General features: G+C 41.7%; 1 protein-coding gene across 1 annotated transcript; it reads left to right on the top strand.

Annotated features, from left to right (window-relative positions):
- Positions 1-2,012: 2,012 nt before the first annotated feature.
- Positions 2,013-2,420, top strand: LOC147522485 (uncharacterized). The gene has a single exon (XM_086567867.1). It carries the CDS (start codon positions 2,013-2,015, stop codon positions 2,418-2,420), a length of 408 nt encoding a protein of 135 aa, XP_086423993.1.
- Positions 2,421-19,258: the final 16,838 nt, after the last annotated feature.

Here is a 19,258-nt window from a genome sequence, read left to right as displayed (position 1 = left end):
CATGGAACAGGAGGGAGAGGTTAGCCATGACCTTTTAGGCCCTTGGGACATAAGGAATGGATGGAGGGTGTTTGCAGATGGGTCTGCAACTGACACCGGGAACGGAATTGGAGTGGTGTTGGTTACCCCAGAGAACAATTGCCTAGAATTGTCAATGAAGTTGGATTTTGCGGCTTCTAACAACGAATCAGAGTATGAAGTGGTGATAGCTGGGCTGGGATTAGCCATGGATCTGGGAGTGAGAGAGTTGACAGTTTACTCCGATTCCAACTTGGTAATTTGTTAGATGAACAGAGAATTCGCTGCCCGATGCCCCAAGATGGCGAAGTACTTGGAGGTATTGCAGAGAAAGGCTAACAAGTTTGGTAAGATCCGATTTGCTCATCTAGGACTCGGCGAAAATAGACATGCGGACGCATTGGCCTATGTTACCGCGGTACCTCCTGGATCCAAAGGCAGATCAATTGAGGTCAGGGTGCTGAGCAAGCCAAGTACTTCTGAGAACGAAGAGGTTCGGGTGACCACGGAGGAAGAGCCAGGATGGATTGAACCTATAAAGAATTTCTTGTCCGGGATAGAGATCGAGGACAAACGAGAGAGAAGGAGAATGGAACAGGTATCCCAGAGATACACTTTGCTGGATGGAGACCTATACAGACGAAATATCAGCGGACCGTTGTTGAGGTGTTTAGGGTCACAACAGGCTCAAGAGATCTTGGGAGAGATTCATGAGGGGGATTGTGGGAGCCATTCGGTAGGAAGAACGACTGCGCATCATTTGTTGTCCCAGGGATATTTTTGGCCACACATGAAGAGGGCAGCAACCGAGTATTCCAAGAGGTGCGAGAAATGCCAACGATTTGCACCACTGATACATGCTCCAGCTGAGCCCTTGCATAAGGTGTGTAGTCCTTGGCGTTCGCGATGTGGGCCCTTGATATTGTAGGGCCGCTGCCGATGACAAGTGATAAACGACGGTATATGCTAGCAGCGACTGATTATTTTACCAAATGGGTAGAGGGTGTGGCGCTCCAACAGATTAAGGAGGAACATGTGAAGAAATTCTTGTGGGAGAATATAATATGCCAGTTTGGGCTGCCACATACCATAATTGCTGATAATGGGACTCAGTTTACAGGTGAGAAGGTGCAAGATTTCCTCCAGGCGTTCAAAGCAAAACAAGGATTCGCGGCTCCTTACAACCCAGAGGGGAATGGGCAGGCAGAATCCTCCAACAAAACAATTATGGATAATTTGAAGAAAAAACTGGAGGATAAAAAGGGTCCTGGGCCGATGAGTTAAATCATGTTCTGTGGGCATATCGAACCCTAAGCAGTTAAAATCGGTTTTCGAAACTAATTGGTCGAAGAGCGATATGCGATTAATCGGTGATTTAATCGGTTATATCGGATGTATATATTTGATGTTTTCAAAATATATATTAGTATAATCATACCAAATATTTATAAACAGTGATCCGAGTCTTTCCGAGATACAACAAAGAATATCAAATTTTCATAATCACATCTAACTAGCTCAATTTTGGAGTGCTATAGTCTATAGATATGTCAAACACAAAAATTATGTTAAATATTTAAAGGAATAAGAGGATTGAGAAGCGATAATATTTATTATAGAGATAATACAATAATTTATATATTTAACTTTCGTTAAGGAGGGGAAAATAAGTAAACTCTTAGCTTTGTGTATTGATTGGGGTCTATCATTATTAATACGGTTTAAGAATCTAATTCGTTAATTTTACGTATTTTTTTGGATGGGAAACCGATATTTTCAATAATTTTTTTTCTCGGTTTAGTAAGAAATCGGTCATCTCGGCCGATTAATCGGTCAATTCGGTGATTAAATCGGTTCGGTGAGAAAAAGTTAAAAAAAATTGGTAAAAACTAATCGGTTTACGAGCGATACACGATTAATCGGCCGATTAATCCGATATTGATAGCATAGATCGAACCACATTGCAAACATCCACTCGTGAGTCGCCGTTTGCCATGGTGTATGGGGTAGAAGCGGTGATTCCAGTAGAGATGGTGGCGGCTACAACTCAACCAAGAGCGGTGGAAGAAGGGGTCACTGAGACGGTACTGGCCACGGAATTGAATCTTACGGAGGAAAGGAGAGACATAACACGCATTAGATTGGAGGAATACCATAGAAGATTGCAAAGACAGTACGATAAGAGAGTAAAGTCACGACATTTTCAGGTGGGGGACCATGTTCTGAGGCGAGTAACATCGGCAATCAGAAATGAGATGGATGGAAAACTAGGGCCAAACTGGGAGGGGCCCTATACCGTGGTAGAAAAGGGGAGTGCAGGAACCTATCGGTTGCAGATACCACAGGGAAAAGACATCGCGAGGCCTTGGAACATCCGAATGTTGAAGAGTTTCCAGCAGTGACACAATGTACAGTGTTTGAATCAATGAAAAAGGCAGCTGCTTCTAGAGATGTAGTTATATTTTATGATAATGTTTGTGTTGCATATGTTATCAATGAATACAATACAACTTTGTCCAAATGTTGAATTACATTGTTGGCTGCAAGTGAGCAGAGAAATTGACCAAGAACGATGAGGTTCAAATAAAACATGGGAGCAAACTGAGCTGCCCCCAGACAGCTTCATAGCTGGAAAAGCTAGCGGGGGGGGGAGCCCTTCGCAGACAACGAGGTCCGAATCCAACTTGGGGGCAAACTGAGTTGCTCCCACTTGGGAGCACATCAGAGATAGGGGAGCCTTCCGATGATGATGAGTCGAGGAAACCAAGTTGGGAGCAAATTGAGCTGCCCCCAAGTGTCTTCGTAAACAAAACTGGACTATGGTGGTGAGGGGTGAAAATTGTTATGCAATATGATAAAACACCTTGCCCAGGAGATAATAAAGTACAGCGAACCCACTGGTTATAATAGCAAATTAAAATATAAGTGACTGCCCGCTGGGACCACCCAAAAATACGGGACTCGGAGTGTGCATACAAATGTTTGAAAGCAAAATATCACCCAACTAAGTACATGAAAAACTATCTCCTAAACTACTACTCATTGGTTGCCTCCTTCGGATTAGGATCCTCAGCTGGTTCTTTTTGGGCGAGCCATCAGATAGTTCTACCACCGCGTCATCTGCCCCTGAGATAGGGTTGAGATCTCCTTTAGGTGTCGGAGGTGACAACAGAAGGACCAACAACAGGGGTAGAGGTGGATGGTGACAAAGGGATGAGTCTCCCAGTAGCGATGAGATCTTCTAGCTGACGTTGTAGCTCCCTAGCAATCTTCTTTTCGCCCAATTCACGGAAGGGATCAGATGCAACTTTCAGTGATTGCTCAAGTGAAGCTTTTGCCGCTGCCTCAAGGGCTATTTTCTCACCTTCCATCTTGGCCTGTAGTTCAGACATTTGTTGGCTAAAAGCTTCCTCCACGGTCTGATGCGCCTTGTGGGATTTGATAGCCGCAAGATGTGCATCATCGCGGTCCTTCTCCAGGCATGCACATTGCGCTTTCCAGCCTTCAGGCCCGCTAATCTCCTGTTTCACCGCACGTCTAGGGTGTCCAAAGTGTTGGTTAGGCCGCGAATGACGTAGCCTATATCCAAGCTTAACTGAACATAAATGAGTTGTTAAATATGTTGTCAATAAAAAAAATAAAAAAACACCAAGGCAACAAGGGAAAGAGATGTACCTTTTCCCATCCAGTGTAAATGGTAGCGCGGTGAGCAGTAAAGGTCCCAGAATCGTTGTAGGCCTAGTCCCTGGGAAGATGGGGAATGAAGAATAGCGTGGCAGCCACTGCGGCGTTGTCTAGAGCCGAGTCTCGGGTGGTGACCACATGATCCCTAGCCTTGAAGTCAGGACGCCAGACTTCAGGTCCGACTGGGATAGGATCTTTGCCTGGGCGACGGGTAGGAGCTACAGCCGCAGTTATACTGGTGCCGGGGCAGAAGGGGTAGCGGAAGTCCCCATAGTTTTGCATCTCTTAGCTGGCGGGCTCTTCGCCGTAGAGTCAATGTTGCCCTCTTCTTCATCGTTGTATTAGAGTTTCAGCTTGGTGACGTCCATGTCAAGGGGTTGTAGAGGGGAGCTGACAACTTCAAAATCGTCCTCCCAATCAGCAAGGGAGGAGTAAAGGGCGGAAGACGAAATAGAGGCGGTCTGACTACACTTACCGCTCGGGAGAAAATGTAAATGCCTTAGAGAGACTTCAGAAGGTATGTCCACGGATAGAAAGCTCCTAGACACATACAACGGATAGTGGTGCCACACTTTGTCGGAGGTAGTGATGTTAAGAACAAAGGACTTCTTCCGCGGACGGCTACAAAATGATTGGTAGCCTACACTCCCAAATTTGGTACTCTTCTTTATATAATAGTGGGCGATCATGTCTCGGAGTTTGATTTTGGGGGAGTTGGTTTTGTTATAGAAGTTAGCCGCATACATAACACGCCAGAAATTAGCAATACCCTGACATGCATGGCGGAATGTTAAAATGGTTGCATACCTCTACATCTAATAAGGACAGGGGAAAGCGCAAACCGGCCACTATTTGACCTACCGTAGCGACAAGAGTTCCCGACTGAGGTTTTACCAAGTGAGGGAAGTGAGTAACCCCAGACACATGTTCTAAAACCACGTCGTCTAGGATATCATAAGCCGCCTTGACCACAACTAGATTGGGTCGGCGGTAATGTGAAGGGGGTGGAGGGAGTTTAAACGATCTCCCAGAGGTGGAAGGGACAGCGATAGGGCTACTGGACCTAGAGGAGGGAGACCTAGATTTGAGGGATCGGGCGGCGGATGAGCTGGCCGACATGGTGCAAACAGTACGAATCACAGAGTTTAAAAGGTGAAAGATCTAAAATGCACAAGTGGGAGAATCCATAAGTCACCAGCTAACAGCAAAGCTAAAATGTATAGTAAAGATTTGAAAGAGAGAAGAAAGAGGAAACAAACCTTGTTCACGAGGCAGCAGCGAGCGAAGAAAAAGGTGGGCATTGAACCAAATGCGAAAGCATTAGAGAATCACCGTGAGGAAGGAGAGGAGTGGGGAAACAAAATGACCGAACAAAGAAGAACGAAGGAAGAGGGGGGTTGAAAGGAGAGGTGTGAATGAGGAAATGGAATGGGGTGGGAGAGAAAAGGAAGGGTTTGAACGGGTTTCGAAGCACCAGGGGTATCAAGGTAATTTCTAGAGTTCAAAAACCGAAGAATCAGAAGGAGGGGCCAGCATGTGAGCGACATGTGGAAGGGTAAAGATCGAGGCATCAGGTTTTGCAGGCCATCATGATCTGTGGAAGCGCAAAGGCACGCAAGGCGTGTGGAGCACGCAAACAGAGTTAGGGTGACACATGGCAGTTAGGAGAGGACACGCGCCAGCAGGGAAAGGACCCAATGCTGACTAACAGGGCTTCCATTTTTCTATTGGCGCCAGGACATGATACCCATGCACCGCAGTTTCAGTTGGCGGAGGTATCTCGGACCTCGAACCAAGGGTCCGAGGACCGAGAGGGGGCATCTGTATCAGCCTAATTCATGACTACCAAGACGACAGGTGTTATGGACCGAGGCAGCATAATGCAAAAAGGAGAATGAGCACAGGATCCAGTCCGCGGAACAGAGAAGGATTGCGGAATTCGGAAAGGCATAGGGGTTAGCAGAGTGTCTAGGCCCCCAAAGGGATGCTAAATAGGGAAAGAACGAGCTGGAGCACAATAGCCAGGACACGATACCTTGAGAGACAGGTGGACAATTTGAGGACGTGGGACACAAAAGGAGATCATGGGATAGGAGAGTGGTTAGAGAAGATGGGAGCAGTTAGAAGGTATATAAAGAAAAGGGAAAGAGAGAGAGAAAAGGAAGAAAAAACATAAGAGTTTGGAGGTTGTAATTTTTGAGCATACAGGTAGCCACCATAGAAAAAAAACAAAGAAGAGAGAGGGCGTCCACATGTGTCTCGGTTCACCATTTACCTACACATCGATGCCACAATTGGCAAAACATGCACCAATATTCATCCATCCTTAGTTCCTTACTCACCCTTCCAATCTCTGTCTAAATGAACACGAGCACTTTTTCCCAATAATGCAGACTGAATTTGGCCATGCAAGTTACTGGGTTTCAATCCTAGTAACCGTGTCAAATATATACCCATGCGTCCATGACTTAACACTCCTAACTTCTCCGTTTCCAATTTTTTTGGTTTTTGTTTTTGTTTTTGTTTTAACCAAAAAAATAAAAATTAGCGGAGGCCATATCGTTGGGGACTTAGTCCAAACGGTGTGGCCATATCGTTGGAGACTTAGTCCAAACGGTGTGGCCACACCGTTTGGGATTTGAACTTTGAAAAAATATAAAGTTCTGTTTTTTGGCCTCTTGACCGGTGTGGCCACACCGTTTGGACTAAGTCTCCAACGATATGGCCATACCGTTTGGACTAAGTCCCCAACGATGTGGCCACACCGTTTGAGACTTAGTCCAAACGGTGTGACCATATCGTTGGGGACTCAGTCCAAACGGTGTGGCCACAACGTTGGGTTTGCACAATGAACAAACTAGCCGGGTCGTTTAAGCTTGGAGTTTTCGAATTCAATTTTTTGGGACCAATGACACACTTGTAATATTTGTTTTTTTTTGGATTTTTTGGGACTAATGGCACATTTGTAATAATTGTTTTTTTTGTTGGACTGCGCAACACAATATGGGGTCTGTCAATAACAAATACCTTTATTATTGTGTACGTATAATTATTGCAGCAATAATTTTTGCATTTTCCCAGGCTCTCAAAGTCTTACACAATGTCTCAAGGTGAGTGTCCTCATATTCATCATCTCTTATAATGTCTCAAGGTGAGTGCACCAAATTTTTATCTTTAAAACTTTCCTATACAATTAAGTTTAGTGATATCCTTACATAATTATTGTATTTTCATTGCAGGCCATGGAACTCTTAACATTATTTCCGATGTTGAGCAAGTGCAAGGGAAATCTTATGACTATATTGTTGTGGGAGGAGGCACTAGTGGCTACCCCCTCGCAGCAACATTGTCCAAAAGATTCACAGTGCTGCTAGTAGAACGAGGGGGGTCACCATTTGGTGACCCTCTTATAATAGAAAAAAAGAATTTCTTTCGCCCTATGTCACAAATTGATGAATTCACATCGATAGAACAGGAACTTGTATCAGAGGAAGGAGTAGCAAATCAAAGAGGAAGAGTCTTGGGAGGGTCAACTGTGATTAATGGTGGGCTTTACACTAGAACTAATACGGAGTACATAGCTAGATCTGGTTGGGATGAGAATTTAGTGAAGGAGGCTTATGAATAGGTGGAGTATAGAGTGGTCTTTGAACCAAACTTGAGTGCGAACAGCAGAGTTTTGCGAGAGATTCATTCGTTCTTTGCTGGAAACGCATACCATTTAATGGTTATAGCTTAGAGCATGTTGAGGGAACAAAGATAACCGGTACCATATTTGACTAAAACGGCATGAGACATTGTTACGCTCATCCGCTACATCTTTGGAGACCCCGAGAGGTTTGTGAGTTCTTTTGAACGCAACGGTTAAAAGCATCATCTTCTCTCAAGGTATTTAAAAAACTAATGTAGAATAAAATGACAAGGAAAATTATTAGCTCTTGCTTAGAAATTTTTGGCTCTTTGAGATCTTTGTAGATTTACAAATTTTGGCACATCATACAAGTCTAGGCTATTGCCCCATGGATCCAGTTTCATGGTCGTAGGATGGGGTATAGCCGATCACAAGGTTCACATGTACCAGCCAGGTGTTGGGTTGTGGAACCGTTGAGCTTTCCTCCGGTGTCCATATGCCGCGTTCACGAGTTTTTAGCTTGGAGAAGGGGGCGCGACCTGCGCTCGGATTAGCCTTGGTCGAGGCGCGACCCGCGCTCATGCTGTGAGAAAGTTACTGGAGTTGGGTGCAACCCGTGCTCGGATTAGCCTTGGCCAAGGCGCGACCCGCGCTTATGTTGTGAGAAAGTTACTGGAGTTGGGCGCGACTTGCGCTCGGATTAGCCTTGGCCGAGGCGCGACCCGCGCTCATGCCTTCCAAAATTTTCACTGATTTTCGATATTTCGGCCCAAAGCCCATTTTCTCACCTTTTTCTATATGTACCTATATAAAGAAAATAGAATAGGGTTTTGAGATAACTTTTGAGAGATTCATCTCTTAGGTATTGTGGGAGCTCTATTAAACTAGAGTTTGAGTGAAACCTCTTGTTCTTGATTCTTGTTACCTCTTGTAAACTCTCCAATCTTTACTATAAAGGAAACTCGGCTCTTGTGTGGATATATGTAACATTGACCGAACCACCTTAAATCTTTGTGTCTCTTTGCATTATTTACTTCCATATTTATTGTTGTTATGAATTGTGATGATATATTAGTGGTTTTGCTATGTTGAGTTTGTTGTAATAACTACCAAAGTCTTGGGTATGTGATTTCCATGTTAAGTTCCAAGTTGAAATCATTTGGGATAGAAAGTAACTAGATTGAGGTGTGACTTTCTAATGAAATCTCCTAACAAGTGGTATCAGAGCCACGGTTTGAATTATTGGAACAAGGTGTGTGAGGAAAGACTCCACCTTTAGCATTGAAAGCTAGGTGTTTGAAGAAATTCCTCTGAGAGGTTCTCCACCGTTGTTTTGGTTTAGTGGAATTCATGACGACCGACAAAGAAAGCTACAAGATAGAGAAGTTTGTCGGAACAAACTTCGACTATTGGAAGATGCAAATCGATGACGTACTCTATCAAAAGGATTTGATGGAAACATTGATAAGTGAGAAGCCCGATGAGATTCCGCAAGGCATATGGGATTTGCAAGATAGAAAAGCCTTGGCCACAATCCAATTGAGTCTTTCGAAGTCGGTAGCCTTCAATATTAAAACCGAGAAGACGGCAAAGTCTCTCATGGAGGCACTTACTACAATGTATGAACAACCCTCGGCCACGAACAAAGTCTATTTGATCACTAAGCTATTTAGTATAAGAATGTCGGAGGGGACCTCCTTCAAGTATCACCAAAATGAATTCAACCAAACTAAGGACCAATTGGAGTCGGTTGAGATTACATTTAGTGATAAGGTGCTAGCTTTGGCGATACTTGGACAATTGCCTCCAAGTTGGAAGGCGACTATGGCGGCTATTAGTGGCTCTGTGAGAATGACCAAGTTGAAGTTTGAGCATGTTGCTAGTATGGTACTAACCGAGGAAATCCGGAGACAGGATTGTCCTTCATCTTCGGGGTCAACTTCAGGGTCGGCATTGAGCACTGAAAGTAGGGGAAGAAATTCAAATAGGAGTCGTGGTAAGAAAAAATGGAGGGGGAGATCGAAATCTCAAGCCCCCCGATTGCAAAGCGTTGAACACAAACCTCGAGACATAAGTGAAGTTGTATGCTACAACTGTGGTAGGCCTGGCCATTATAGTCCCAATTGTTCGGCACCAAGAAACAACAACAACATCAATAAGAACAAGAAAAAGAATCAAGAAGCTAATGTTGTTGAGATGGTAGATGATGCCTTAATATGTTCGATGGAGCGATATAAAACTTTAAGGAGTACGATATATTGGGTACCATTTTTAATTAAATCCGCACAATATTTCCATGATATACGATATTCATATTTTAAATAGTTTGGAATAGTGACCAAAGAACTGGATATATCCGATATATAAGTTTTGACGATATATTTCGAACGGATATTTTCTTGGTCGGTGATGACCAACTTTCCATGTGACATTGTTGACGAACGGTCTTTCGGTGATGTGTGACGCAAAGGGTGACGCATGTCAAGATGAATGGCTCGTCATGGTTATTGAGGGACGTCAGACACGTTTCGGATTTGAGGAAGAATTTGATTTATGTGGGGCAATTGACAAGTGAAGGATTTATTACAGTTTTCACCAGTAACACTTGGAAGGTCTCAAAGGGTTCAATGGTTGTTGCAAATGGTAAGAAAGATGATACTATCTATATGACTACACATGGTTATGAGTCGATTGCCGTGGGACACATGGCAAAGAGGATCCGAATGTTTGGCACCGCAGACTTGGTCACATGAGTGAGAAAGGAATGAAAATCCTTCACTCTTCTGGTAAACTCCCAAAGTTATAGTCGTCTGAAATTGACTTATGTGAGAACTGTATATTTGGAAAGCAGAAGCGGGTGAGTTTTCAGAGAATGGGTTAGACTCCAAAAGCTAGAAGGCTTGAGTTGATTCATACAGATGTCTGGAGGCCAGCTAATGTCTCTTCACTTGGCGGACAGTTATATTTTGTGACTTTCATTGATGACCATACTAGGAAGGTGTGGGTCTATTTCTTAAGACACAAGTCAGAAGTATTTGAAGTGTTCAAGACTTGGAAGGCCATGGTTGAGAATGAGACAAGCTTGAAAGTAAAGAAGCTGAGATCCGACAACAGTGGAGAGTATGAGGATTCAGGTTTTAAGAAGTGTTGTGCTGACAATGGCATCAAGATAGAAAAGACTTTGCCAGGGACACCTCAGCAAAATGGGGTTGCAGAGCGAATGAATAAAACATTGACAGAGAGAGCTATGTGTATGCGTACACTAGCAAGCTTGCCCAAGCAGTTCTAGGCAGAAAGTATTAGCACAGTAGCTTACCTGATCAATAGAGGACCGTCAGTACCTTTGGATTTTAAGATTCCAGAGGAAGTGTAGAGCGGGAAGGATGTGAACCTTTCCCATTTGAAGGTGTTTGGTTGTGTGTCCTATGTCCATATTAGTGATCAAGCTAGAAGCAAGCTTAATGCTAAGTCACTAAAGTGTACCTTCATCGGCTATGGTGGTGATGATTTTGGGTATCGCTTTTGGGATGATCAAAATCGAAAAATCATTCGTAGTAGAGATGTTGTGTTTAATGAGAAGGTGATGTACAATGACAGAGATGAAGCACAAATCAAGGAATCGGTTACAGAGAGTGGCACAGAGTATGTTGAGTTGGAAGACTTTGATATAAGTCGTGGTATAGTGGGAGCCCCACAGTCAGAGGATGACAATAGCAGTGACTCAGATAACAATGAGGATACTACACCACAGAGTTCATCTCCACCTTGTGCCCCAAGGAAGACATCCAGGCCACATGTACCGAGTACGAGATATCCACCCTCCACCTATGTGAATTACTTGCTACTTATTGATGGTGGCGAGCCTCAATGCTATGATGAAGCATTGGAGACAAGTGATGCAAGCAAGTGGGAGCTTGCTATGCAAGATGAGATGAAGTCCCTCATCTTTAATGGCACGTGGGAGTTAGCCAAACTACCCATGAGCAAGAAGGCACTACAGAACAAATGGGTGTTTAGAGTCAAAGAGGAACATGATGGTTCCCAGAGATACAAAGCGAGGCTAGTAGTCAAGGGTTTTCAGCAGAAAGCAGGCGTTGACTTCACAGAGATATTCTCCCCAGTGGTGAAATTGAATACTATTCGGTCAGTGTTGAGTATTGTTGCAGCGGAAGATTTGTATCTTAAGCAGTTGGATGTTAAAACTGTCTTCCTCCATGGTGACCTGGTTAAGGAAATTTACATGCAGCAACTAGAAGGTTTCATCAAGAAGGGTAAAGAGAATATGGTATGCAGGCTCAGAAAGAGTTTGTATGGTTTGAAACAAGCCCTTAGGCAGTGGTACAGGAAGTTGATAACTTCATGCAAGGAAATGGCTACTATAAGTGCAACGCTGACCATTGTTGCTACTTCAAGAGGTTTGACTCCAGCTTCATCATCCTATTACTATATGTTGATGATATGTTAGTAGCGAGTTCTGATATGTCAGAAATTGGGAGATTGAAAGAGAAGTTGGCAAGTGAGTTCTCTTTGAAGGACTTGGGTGCAGCGAAACAGATTCTAGGGATGAGGATCAGAAGAGATAGGCAGAAAGGTATTCTGAAGTTGTCTCAGGCTAAGTATGTTGAGAAGGTATTGAAGAGGTTCAACATGGGTGGTGCGAAACCAGTTTGCACACCTTTGGCAGTCCCACTTCAAGTTGTCCAAGGAACACTCTCCCAAGACTGTTGAGGAAAGAAACTTCATGGCTAAGGTACCATACCCCTCTGCCATTGGAAGTCTTATGTATGCCATGGTTTGCACGCGTCGGATATAGCCCAAGCAGTGGGAGCTGTCAGTCGATTTATGTCTAATCCTGGCAAACAACATTGGGAAGCCGTGAAGTGGATATTGAGATATCTGAGAGGTACTACTTAGAAATCCCCATATTATTGAAGGGGTGTTGTGAACTTGCAATGGTATGTGGATGCTGACTTTGCAGGTGAGGTAGATCGCAGAAGAAGTACTACTGGTTATGTCTTTACAATAGGTGCTACTGCAGTGAGTTGGATTTCTCAGTTATAGAAGATTGTTACTTTGTCTATCACAGAAGCAGAGTATGTGGCCGTTACAGAGGCAAGCAAAGAGATGATTTGGTTACAAGGATTGATGGAAGAGCTTGGGATGAAGCAAGAGAGAAGTGTGTTACACAGTGACAGTCAGTACTATACATCTTGATAAGAATTCCGTCTTTCATTCTAGGACCAAGCACATTGGTCTCCGGTATCATTTTATCCGATCTCTGTTGGAGGATGAGGTTTTGGCACTTGAGAAGATCCAAGGGAGTGAGAATCTGGCGGATATGTTGACCAAGACCGTGCCTACTGAGAAGTTTAAGTTATGTTCAACTTCGGTGGGTCTTCTTGCTTGAAGACCATAATGGATGAGCCGAGTGTTTCATTAGTAAATTGGATTTGGATTGAGTTGTTACAATTGAGATGTGATGTGCATGTAGAATCTCGAAGGTTCCCAGTGGGATATTGTTGGGTTGTGGAACCGTCGAGCTTGGCTCCAGTGTCCATATGCCGTATTCACGAGTTTTCAGCTTGGAGAAGGGGGCGCGACCTGCGCTCGGATTAGCCTTGGTCGAGGCGCGGCCCGCGTTCATGCTGTGAGAAAGTTACTATAGTTGGGCGCGACCCACGCTCGGATTAGCCTTAGCCGAGGGGCGACCCGCTCATGCTGTGAGAAAGTTACTGGAGTTGGGCGCGACCCACGGTTAGATTAGCCTTGGCCGAGGCGCGACCCACGCTCATGCCTTCCGAAATTTTCACTGATTTATGATATTTCGGCCCAAAGCCCATTTTCTCACATTTTTCTATGTGTACCTATATAAAGGAAATAGAATAAGGTTTTGAGATAACTTTTGAGAGATTCATTTCTTGGGTATTGTGGGAGCCTCTATTGAGCTAGGGTTTTAGTGAGGCCTCTTGTTCTTGATTCTTGTTACCTCTTGTAAACTCTCCAATCTTTACTATAAAGGAAACTCGGCTCTTGTATGGATGTAGGTAACATTTACCGAACCACCTTAAATCTTTGTGTCTCTTTGCATTATTTACTTCCATATTTATTGTTGCTATGAATTGTGATGATATATTAGTAGTTTTGCTATGTTGAGTTTGTTGTGATAACTATCAGAGTCTTGGGTAGGTGATTTAGTTGGTGTGAACTCAAAGTTGAAATCATTTGGGATAGAAAGTAACTAGATTGAGGTGTGACTTTCTAGTGAAATCTCCCAACACCAGGTCTATGGCGAATTGTGATAAAACGAGCCATGAACATCCCTAACTTCATATAAGATTCCGAAACACTGAAATTATTGAGCATTTCATGTAGTGCGTGGTGTCTTTGTTGTGTTAAAATGGAACCTATCCTTGGTCAAAATATGCCAACATCTATGATTATGTATTGAACTAATATACAGCAGTTGTAGGTGATGGAACTAAGCCCAGGGCTTGTGGCATCAGGTTCATCAAGAGCCATGAGAATTTGGACAGCTCTTATGAGGTAAACTTGAATCCGGTACGTCGATTCGAGAATCAGAGGCGATGTGGTGTTGTCTCGGGGAGCAATGGGGAGTCCCAAATCCTCATGTTAAGTGGAATTGGACCCTCTGAACTACTTAACAAGTTCAACATTGCACCCATGATCGATGCACCCCAAGTAGGTCAAGATATCGAGACCACCCCGGCATAAAATTTCTCTTGGATCTTTGGAATAGGTAATGAGGGACAATCGGATGCCTCTCAAGTTGTAGGAATTGCGAGTAGTTTACGGTTCTTATTTCAGTATGGTGGAGGAAGTAAAGCCGGCGCCGGACCAAGAAGGGTTCTCTTGGGGAAAGCTAGCTTATCCAAGTTCTAAAGGGAAGTTAGAGCTGAATAGTCAGATCCTAGAAAAAATCCTTCGGTAAGATATAACTATCTTCTAGAGGAAAATGATTTGGAAGAATTCGTTGAGATGGTTCATGAGATGAAGAAGATTGCTCGGTCTATGGACTCTGTTCTAGGGACCAAGTACTGCGACAGGATGGATGAAATCATTTCAGGACAAAAACAAGAACATAATGTTGAGACAAAGAAGGGGGTGTCAACTAAAGAGAAATTGAGAGAATTTTGCAAGAAGAATAAAATGTCTTATTTACATGGTCATGGAGGATGGAGGATGCAGTGTTGGGTCTGTTGTTGATAAGGACTATAAGGTGTTCGGAGTTGAAGCATTAAGAGTTGTGGATGCCTCTGCATTGAGTGATCTTTTGAGTACAAGTCCCATGGGTACTTTGCTAATGCTTGGAAGGTACTAGGGTATTAAGATGCTTAGAGAGAGGGCCATTGGGGAATGATTAGTGTATGTAAGTTATTAATGTGTAGCATTTTCACTTACGATCGATGTTTTGAAAACCGAACCGGTAATCGAACCGATTTTTTGTTAAAATGGTTCAACCAGGTTCAACCATGGTTCGACTCGGTCGGACCGATTTATGTTTATTTAGCAAATTTTTTAATAATTACAATAATAAAATGAATAAATACATGTTTTAATTCAATATTAATTGGTATTATATATCAAAATAAATTTCTTATACAAGAAATACATAGTAGTATGTTGGTTTGGAGTTTGGATTATCTTGTTTAGGTGTTAGGTTCAACTCCCCACATTATCAATTTTTCAAAAAAAAAAAAAAAAATAAAATTATATAAGGATGATCCGATTTAGAACTGAACCGGTTTGCCGGTTCAACCACGGTTTAAGCTTAGACCGAGGGTCCAACCATAAACTCAAGTTTTAACTGAACCGAGTTTTAACTGAACCGAACCAAAAATTTACCGGTTCCGGTCGGACCCCAGTTCAACCACCGGTCCGGTCCGGTTTTCTAAACACTGCTTACGATCGAGTTGCGGCCTTATATTTTACTTATTTATCATGTCCCTCTGTCATAAGGAATGGGTTTAACTTGATCCCACATCGACGGTTATAAGTCCTTTTCCCCCATTAAGTCCGATTTTCCTCTGTTTTTAGGGTTTTATGATTTCCTCGATTGGTTTAAGTTTGGGGACTGAATATTGTCGTTTGTTCACCGTTTTTTTATTGTTCAATTGTACTGAAAAGATGCCCAAAATAACGATTTTTTTTGTTCCTAAAGATGCCCAAAATAAATAATAAAAGTAGTTCAAACCCAATTACGTACCAATCAAGATTCAAGATTATGTTGTGTATTACTTCATTTCGTTACTCCAATATTTGTTATTTTATGGAATATCATATACCAATCATTAATACATACAGAATTCAGGTATTAGTTATATTATTCTCGCGCAAAATTCTTAACTATGCAAATCAGAAAATCAACTTCAGAATATCCACACTGGGGAGTTATAACTAACTATACGTCGCTTATGTTTATTGATGATGTAAGAAAAATGCCTACTGTAGTTGTACAAATTTTATGTCTTCAAATGTAATTAGTTCCACTGTAATTACCAATAACTAGCTAACCACACTTCTCTAGCCTTGCGCGATCTGTCAAGGAAATAACAATGACCATTAAATACTTAAATGGCACCCTAAAGACAGAAAACCAAATAGCTAACTATGAGAAGATCCTTCCAAATCAAGCTTGGATCACGGTGCAGCGGTTGTAGGCTACGTGAAGAGGACTGCTCATTTGCTACAAGACTAGAGAGCACAACATCTAGGCATACATAATTACACTAAAATAAATAAGTTATTTTGTTAAGCAAATTGACTACCAAACAGACCACTGTAGACAAGGAATTTGGCCACTGAAATGTTTGCGAACCAAACTCAGAATTGAAAGCACATAATTTCATTAGCACGTACTGTATGTTTTATATACGTTTCATATTCACTTTAGGCTAGGGGTGGATCTCGGGTAGGTTGGGCCGGGTTGAGGCATAACCCGAGCCTAATCCGAGTTTCAAATGCTTCAACCCGAGCTCGGGACCAAGCCCTAATGGGTCTTTAAATTTTCAGCCCAAGCCCAAATCGGACCAATTTGGGTTGGGTCGGGTTATCTCGGGTTTTCTTTTGGAGTTTGGAGGTAAAAAACACCGAAATTGAAATCTTCTAATGAAATCAAAGAGATTTGATTGTTTGAAATGGAAACTAACCTTGTTGATTATATTATTCTCTCTAAAATAGAGATTCTCAACCTTATTTTTTACAAAAATAGAAAGATTGAAAGATATACGAATATATATATGCACATGGGCTTGGTTTTTCGGTTTTTTGATATTCTAACCTGAGCCCAACCCAAAACTGAGTCGAATTTTGATTATACAAAACCAAGCCCAGACCATAGATATGACATGTTAGCCCAAGACCAACAAAAATCGGGTTTTAGTCCATCGGGTTTGGGCTAACCCGACCCAAATTCCTAGGGCCGGCCCTAAGTTTCGAAAGGCCCAATGCAAAGTCCACAACATGGGCCTATTTGTTTACTTTTTTTGGGCTATTGTTTGGGGTTTTAATATCATAGTGGGTTTTGTATAGCTTAATGGGGCCTTTAGTTTCGGTTTAATTTGGGGCCTATGCAAGGGCTTAGACAGCATAGGCCCAGGGCCGGCCCTGCAAGTTCCACCCCCCTACTTTAGGCAAGGAGATGTCATATAGTGTTTTTTGTGTGATCTTTTATTGGTCCTTAATTTTTATTAAAAAAATATTTTTAGGAAGTTTTAAAAAGTGCTTTTGGGTGGTATGCTAGAGTATATTTATCATACGTACAGGACTCCATTAAGAGTACGTTTGGGAACATAAATTAAATTAGAATTCCCTGAGAATTGAATTCTCAATGATAATGTGAGAAATAGGGTCGTTTGGTTGTCCATAAGAATTCTCTTCGTCCATTCAAAAACATGTACAAACAAGTTATTTAAAACTCTTTTATATTTTAGGACCACAATATCACAAACCCCTTTTTCTAAAGGTGCACTTCTTTGCTAACTATATTTAAGAAATTAACTACCATTACCTACCGTGAGAATCCCAATTAACATGGTTTACCTACTATACACATCGATGCCAAAATTGGCAAAACAACAATATTCATTCATCCTAATTACTCATCCTTCCAATAGTGACCCCGAATGCATAGATGAGTTTGCCAAATTGGTGAGACTCTTCAAAGAGTCCTTATTAGCAATTCGCCGAATTATTTGCGAATCGAATCTTTGAAGGACCATACGTTTAATATTTCCGAATGCTTGAAGATTCGGAATAATTTGCGATTTTTTGCATTGAAAGTATAATTATGTTTTTGACAAATTTTTCAAAAATTCAAATTCGTTGGTTGTTAAAAAAAATATGAATAAAAATTATGTTTTGTTTTGTTATTTTTTATATACTTTATGTACCCACTCTTAATTTATGTCCCCCACTCTTACTTCCTTAGTAATAAGTTAATCAAAAAGCTTTGCTCTCATACTTTTTGGGTAATATAATATTTAAATTGTCATGCTACGATGTGTGTATTTTGAAGTTTGAACTGTAATTTCGTGGAATCCAAAAGCAAATAAATTAAAGTACTTATATGAACCCGTTCAATTGGTTTCAATGTTTCATAGCTAAACTGTTTGGATATGCTTGTTATGTTGTAGAGAATGACAACTATTATTAATATTTACAAACAAAATTTCACGAATTTTTGCAACCAAATGTTTAAAACGCATATTAATTAAATACCGCATAATTATTGTATTGTGAATTTTTGACTGAATATTTGACCGTACCGTTTTTGTGAGTCACAGAATAATTCTCGTACCATATTTTTGTTGTATCCCGAATTGCTAACAGGGCAATGAGTATCTGATTATTATCTGTGCTGATAAAAGTGTAAAACTAGAAAAACATTTTGTCCATTTGTTTAAATTAGGTGAATTGATATCCAGTGAACACATAAGTACCTTATGTGTTGTGGATTGTCACCATTCATTGGGATGGACTTTACGTGAAACTGTGTGGGTTTCATTAATTAACCACGAAACCAACCAGGTCGCATTTGTAATGCTTTGGTCAATAAGTCATTGTTTCGTTTCCATTTTGTACGGAGCAGTCACAATTAGGTAGACACACTATTAGGGGTGGGAATTTGGCCCTAACGACCCTAACCTGGCCCTGACCGACCCGACCATAAGCCCTATAAATCCCTCACAACTAAAGCCCTCACAGAGTTTAGGGCAGAGTCGACCCGACCCTAAGGCCTTCTAGGGCAGAGCTAGGGCTAAAGTTCTGAAACATAAGCCCGACCCTAATTCAGCCCTAACCAAACCCTAGTTATAGTTTCACATTTTCACTATAAATACACGTACCATAATTGTCCAATTCTTTGTTAAATATTTTAAATTAAAATAACATTGTCATTTGTAATTTATCACTTACACCCAAGGGTATGGTACTTTCAATAACTTGTCTTATATAACAAAAACTTGTCAACCTATCTAGCAACCATGAAGAACAATGAGCACTAGCCTAATAAAAAAATAAGACTTTATTCCTTTGATCATCAAATCAAAGTCTAGAACTTATTATTCTTAATTTATTTTCTCACTTACTTCTTATAAATTATATTTTTATTCACATCCAAGCCAAGTCTAGAACTAAAGGTTTCCGTCCATACCATTAAAGCGAAATACAGAGCAGGCATTTGTAACACAGAAACCAAAAAAACAACCTTTGTCTGAAAAATGACATTTGTAAAATGAAGAAAATAAATAGGTCCTGCCCTAAAACCCGGCCCTAAAGCTTTTAAAGAGGGCTTAGGGTAGGGTCAGGGCTTGAGATTTAGACTTGTGACCCGGCCCGACCCGACCCTATGCTGACTTTATGGCCGGGCCGACCCAACCTTAATATCTAAAGGGCTTTTAAATGTTT

The sequence above is a fragment of the Coptis chinensis genome, chromosome 1, assembly GCF_015680905.1.
Source record: "Coptis chinensis isolate HL-2020 chromosome 1, ASM1568090v1, whole genome shotgun sequence".
Lineage (NCBI taxonomy): Eukaryota > Viridiplantae > Streptophyta > Magnoliopsida > Ranunculales > Ranunculaceae > Coptis > Coptis chinensis.
The sequence above is the reverse complement of the archived record's forward strand: the minus strand, read 5'-3'. Positions and strand labels throughout refer to the sequence as shown.

Coding starts and splice junctions, on each gene's coding strand:
- LOC147522485 (XM_086567867.1), top strand. CDS start 2,013: ATGGTGTATGGGGTAGAAGCGGTGATTCCAGTAGAGATGGTGGCGGCT.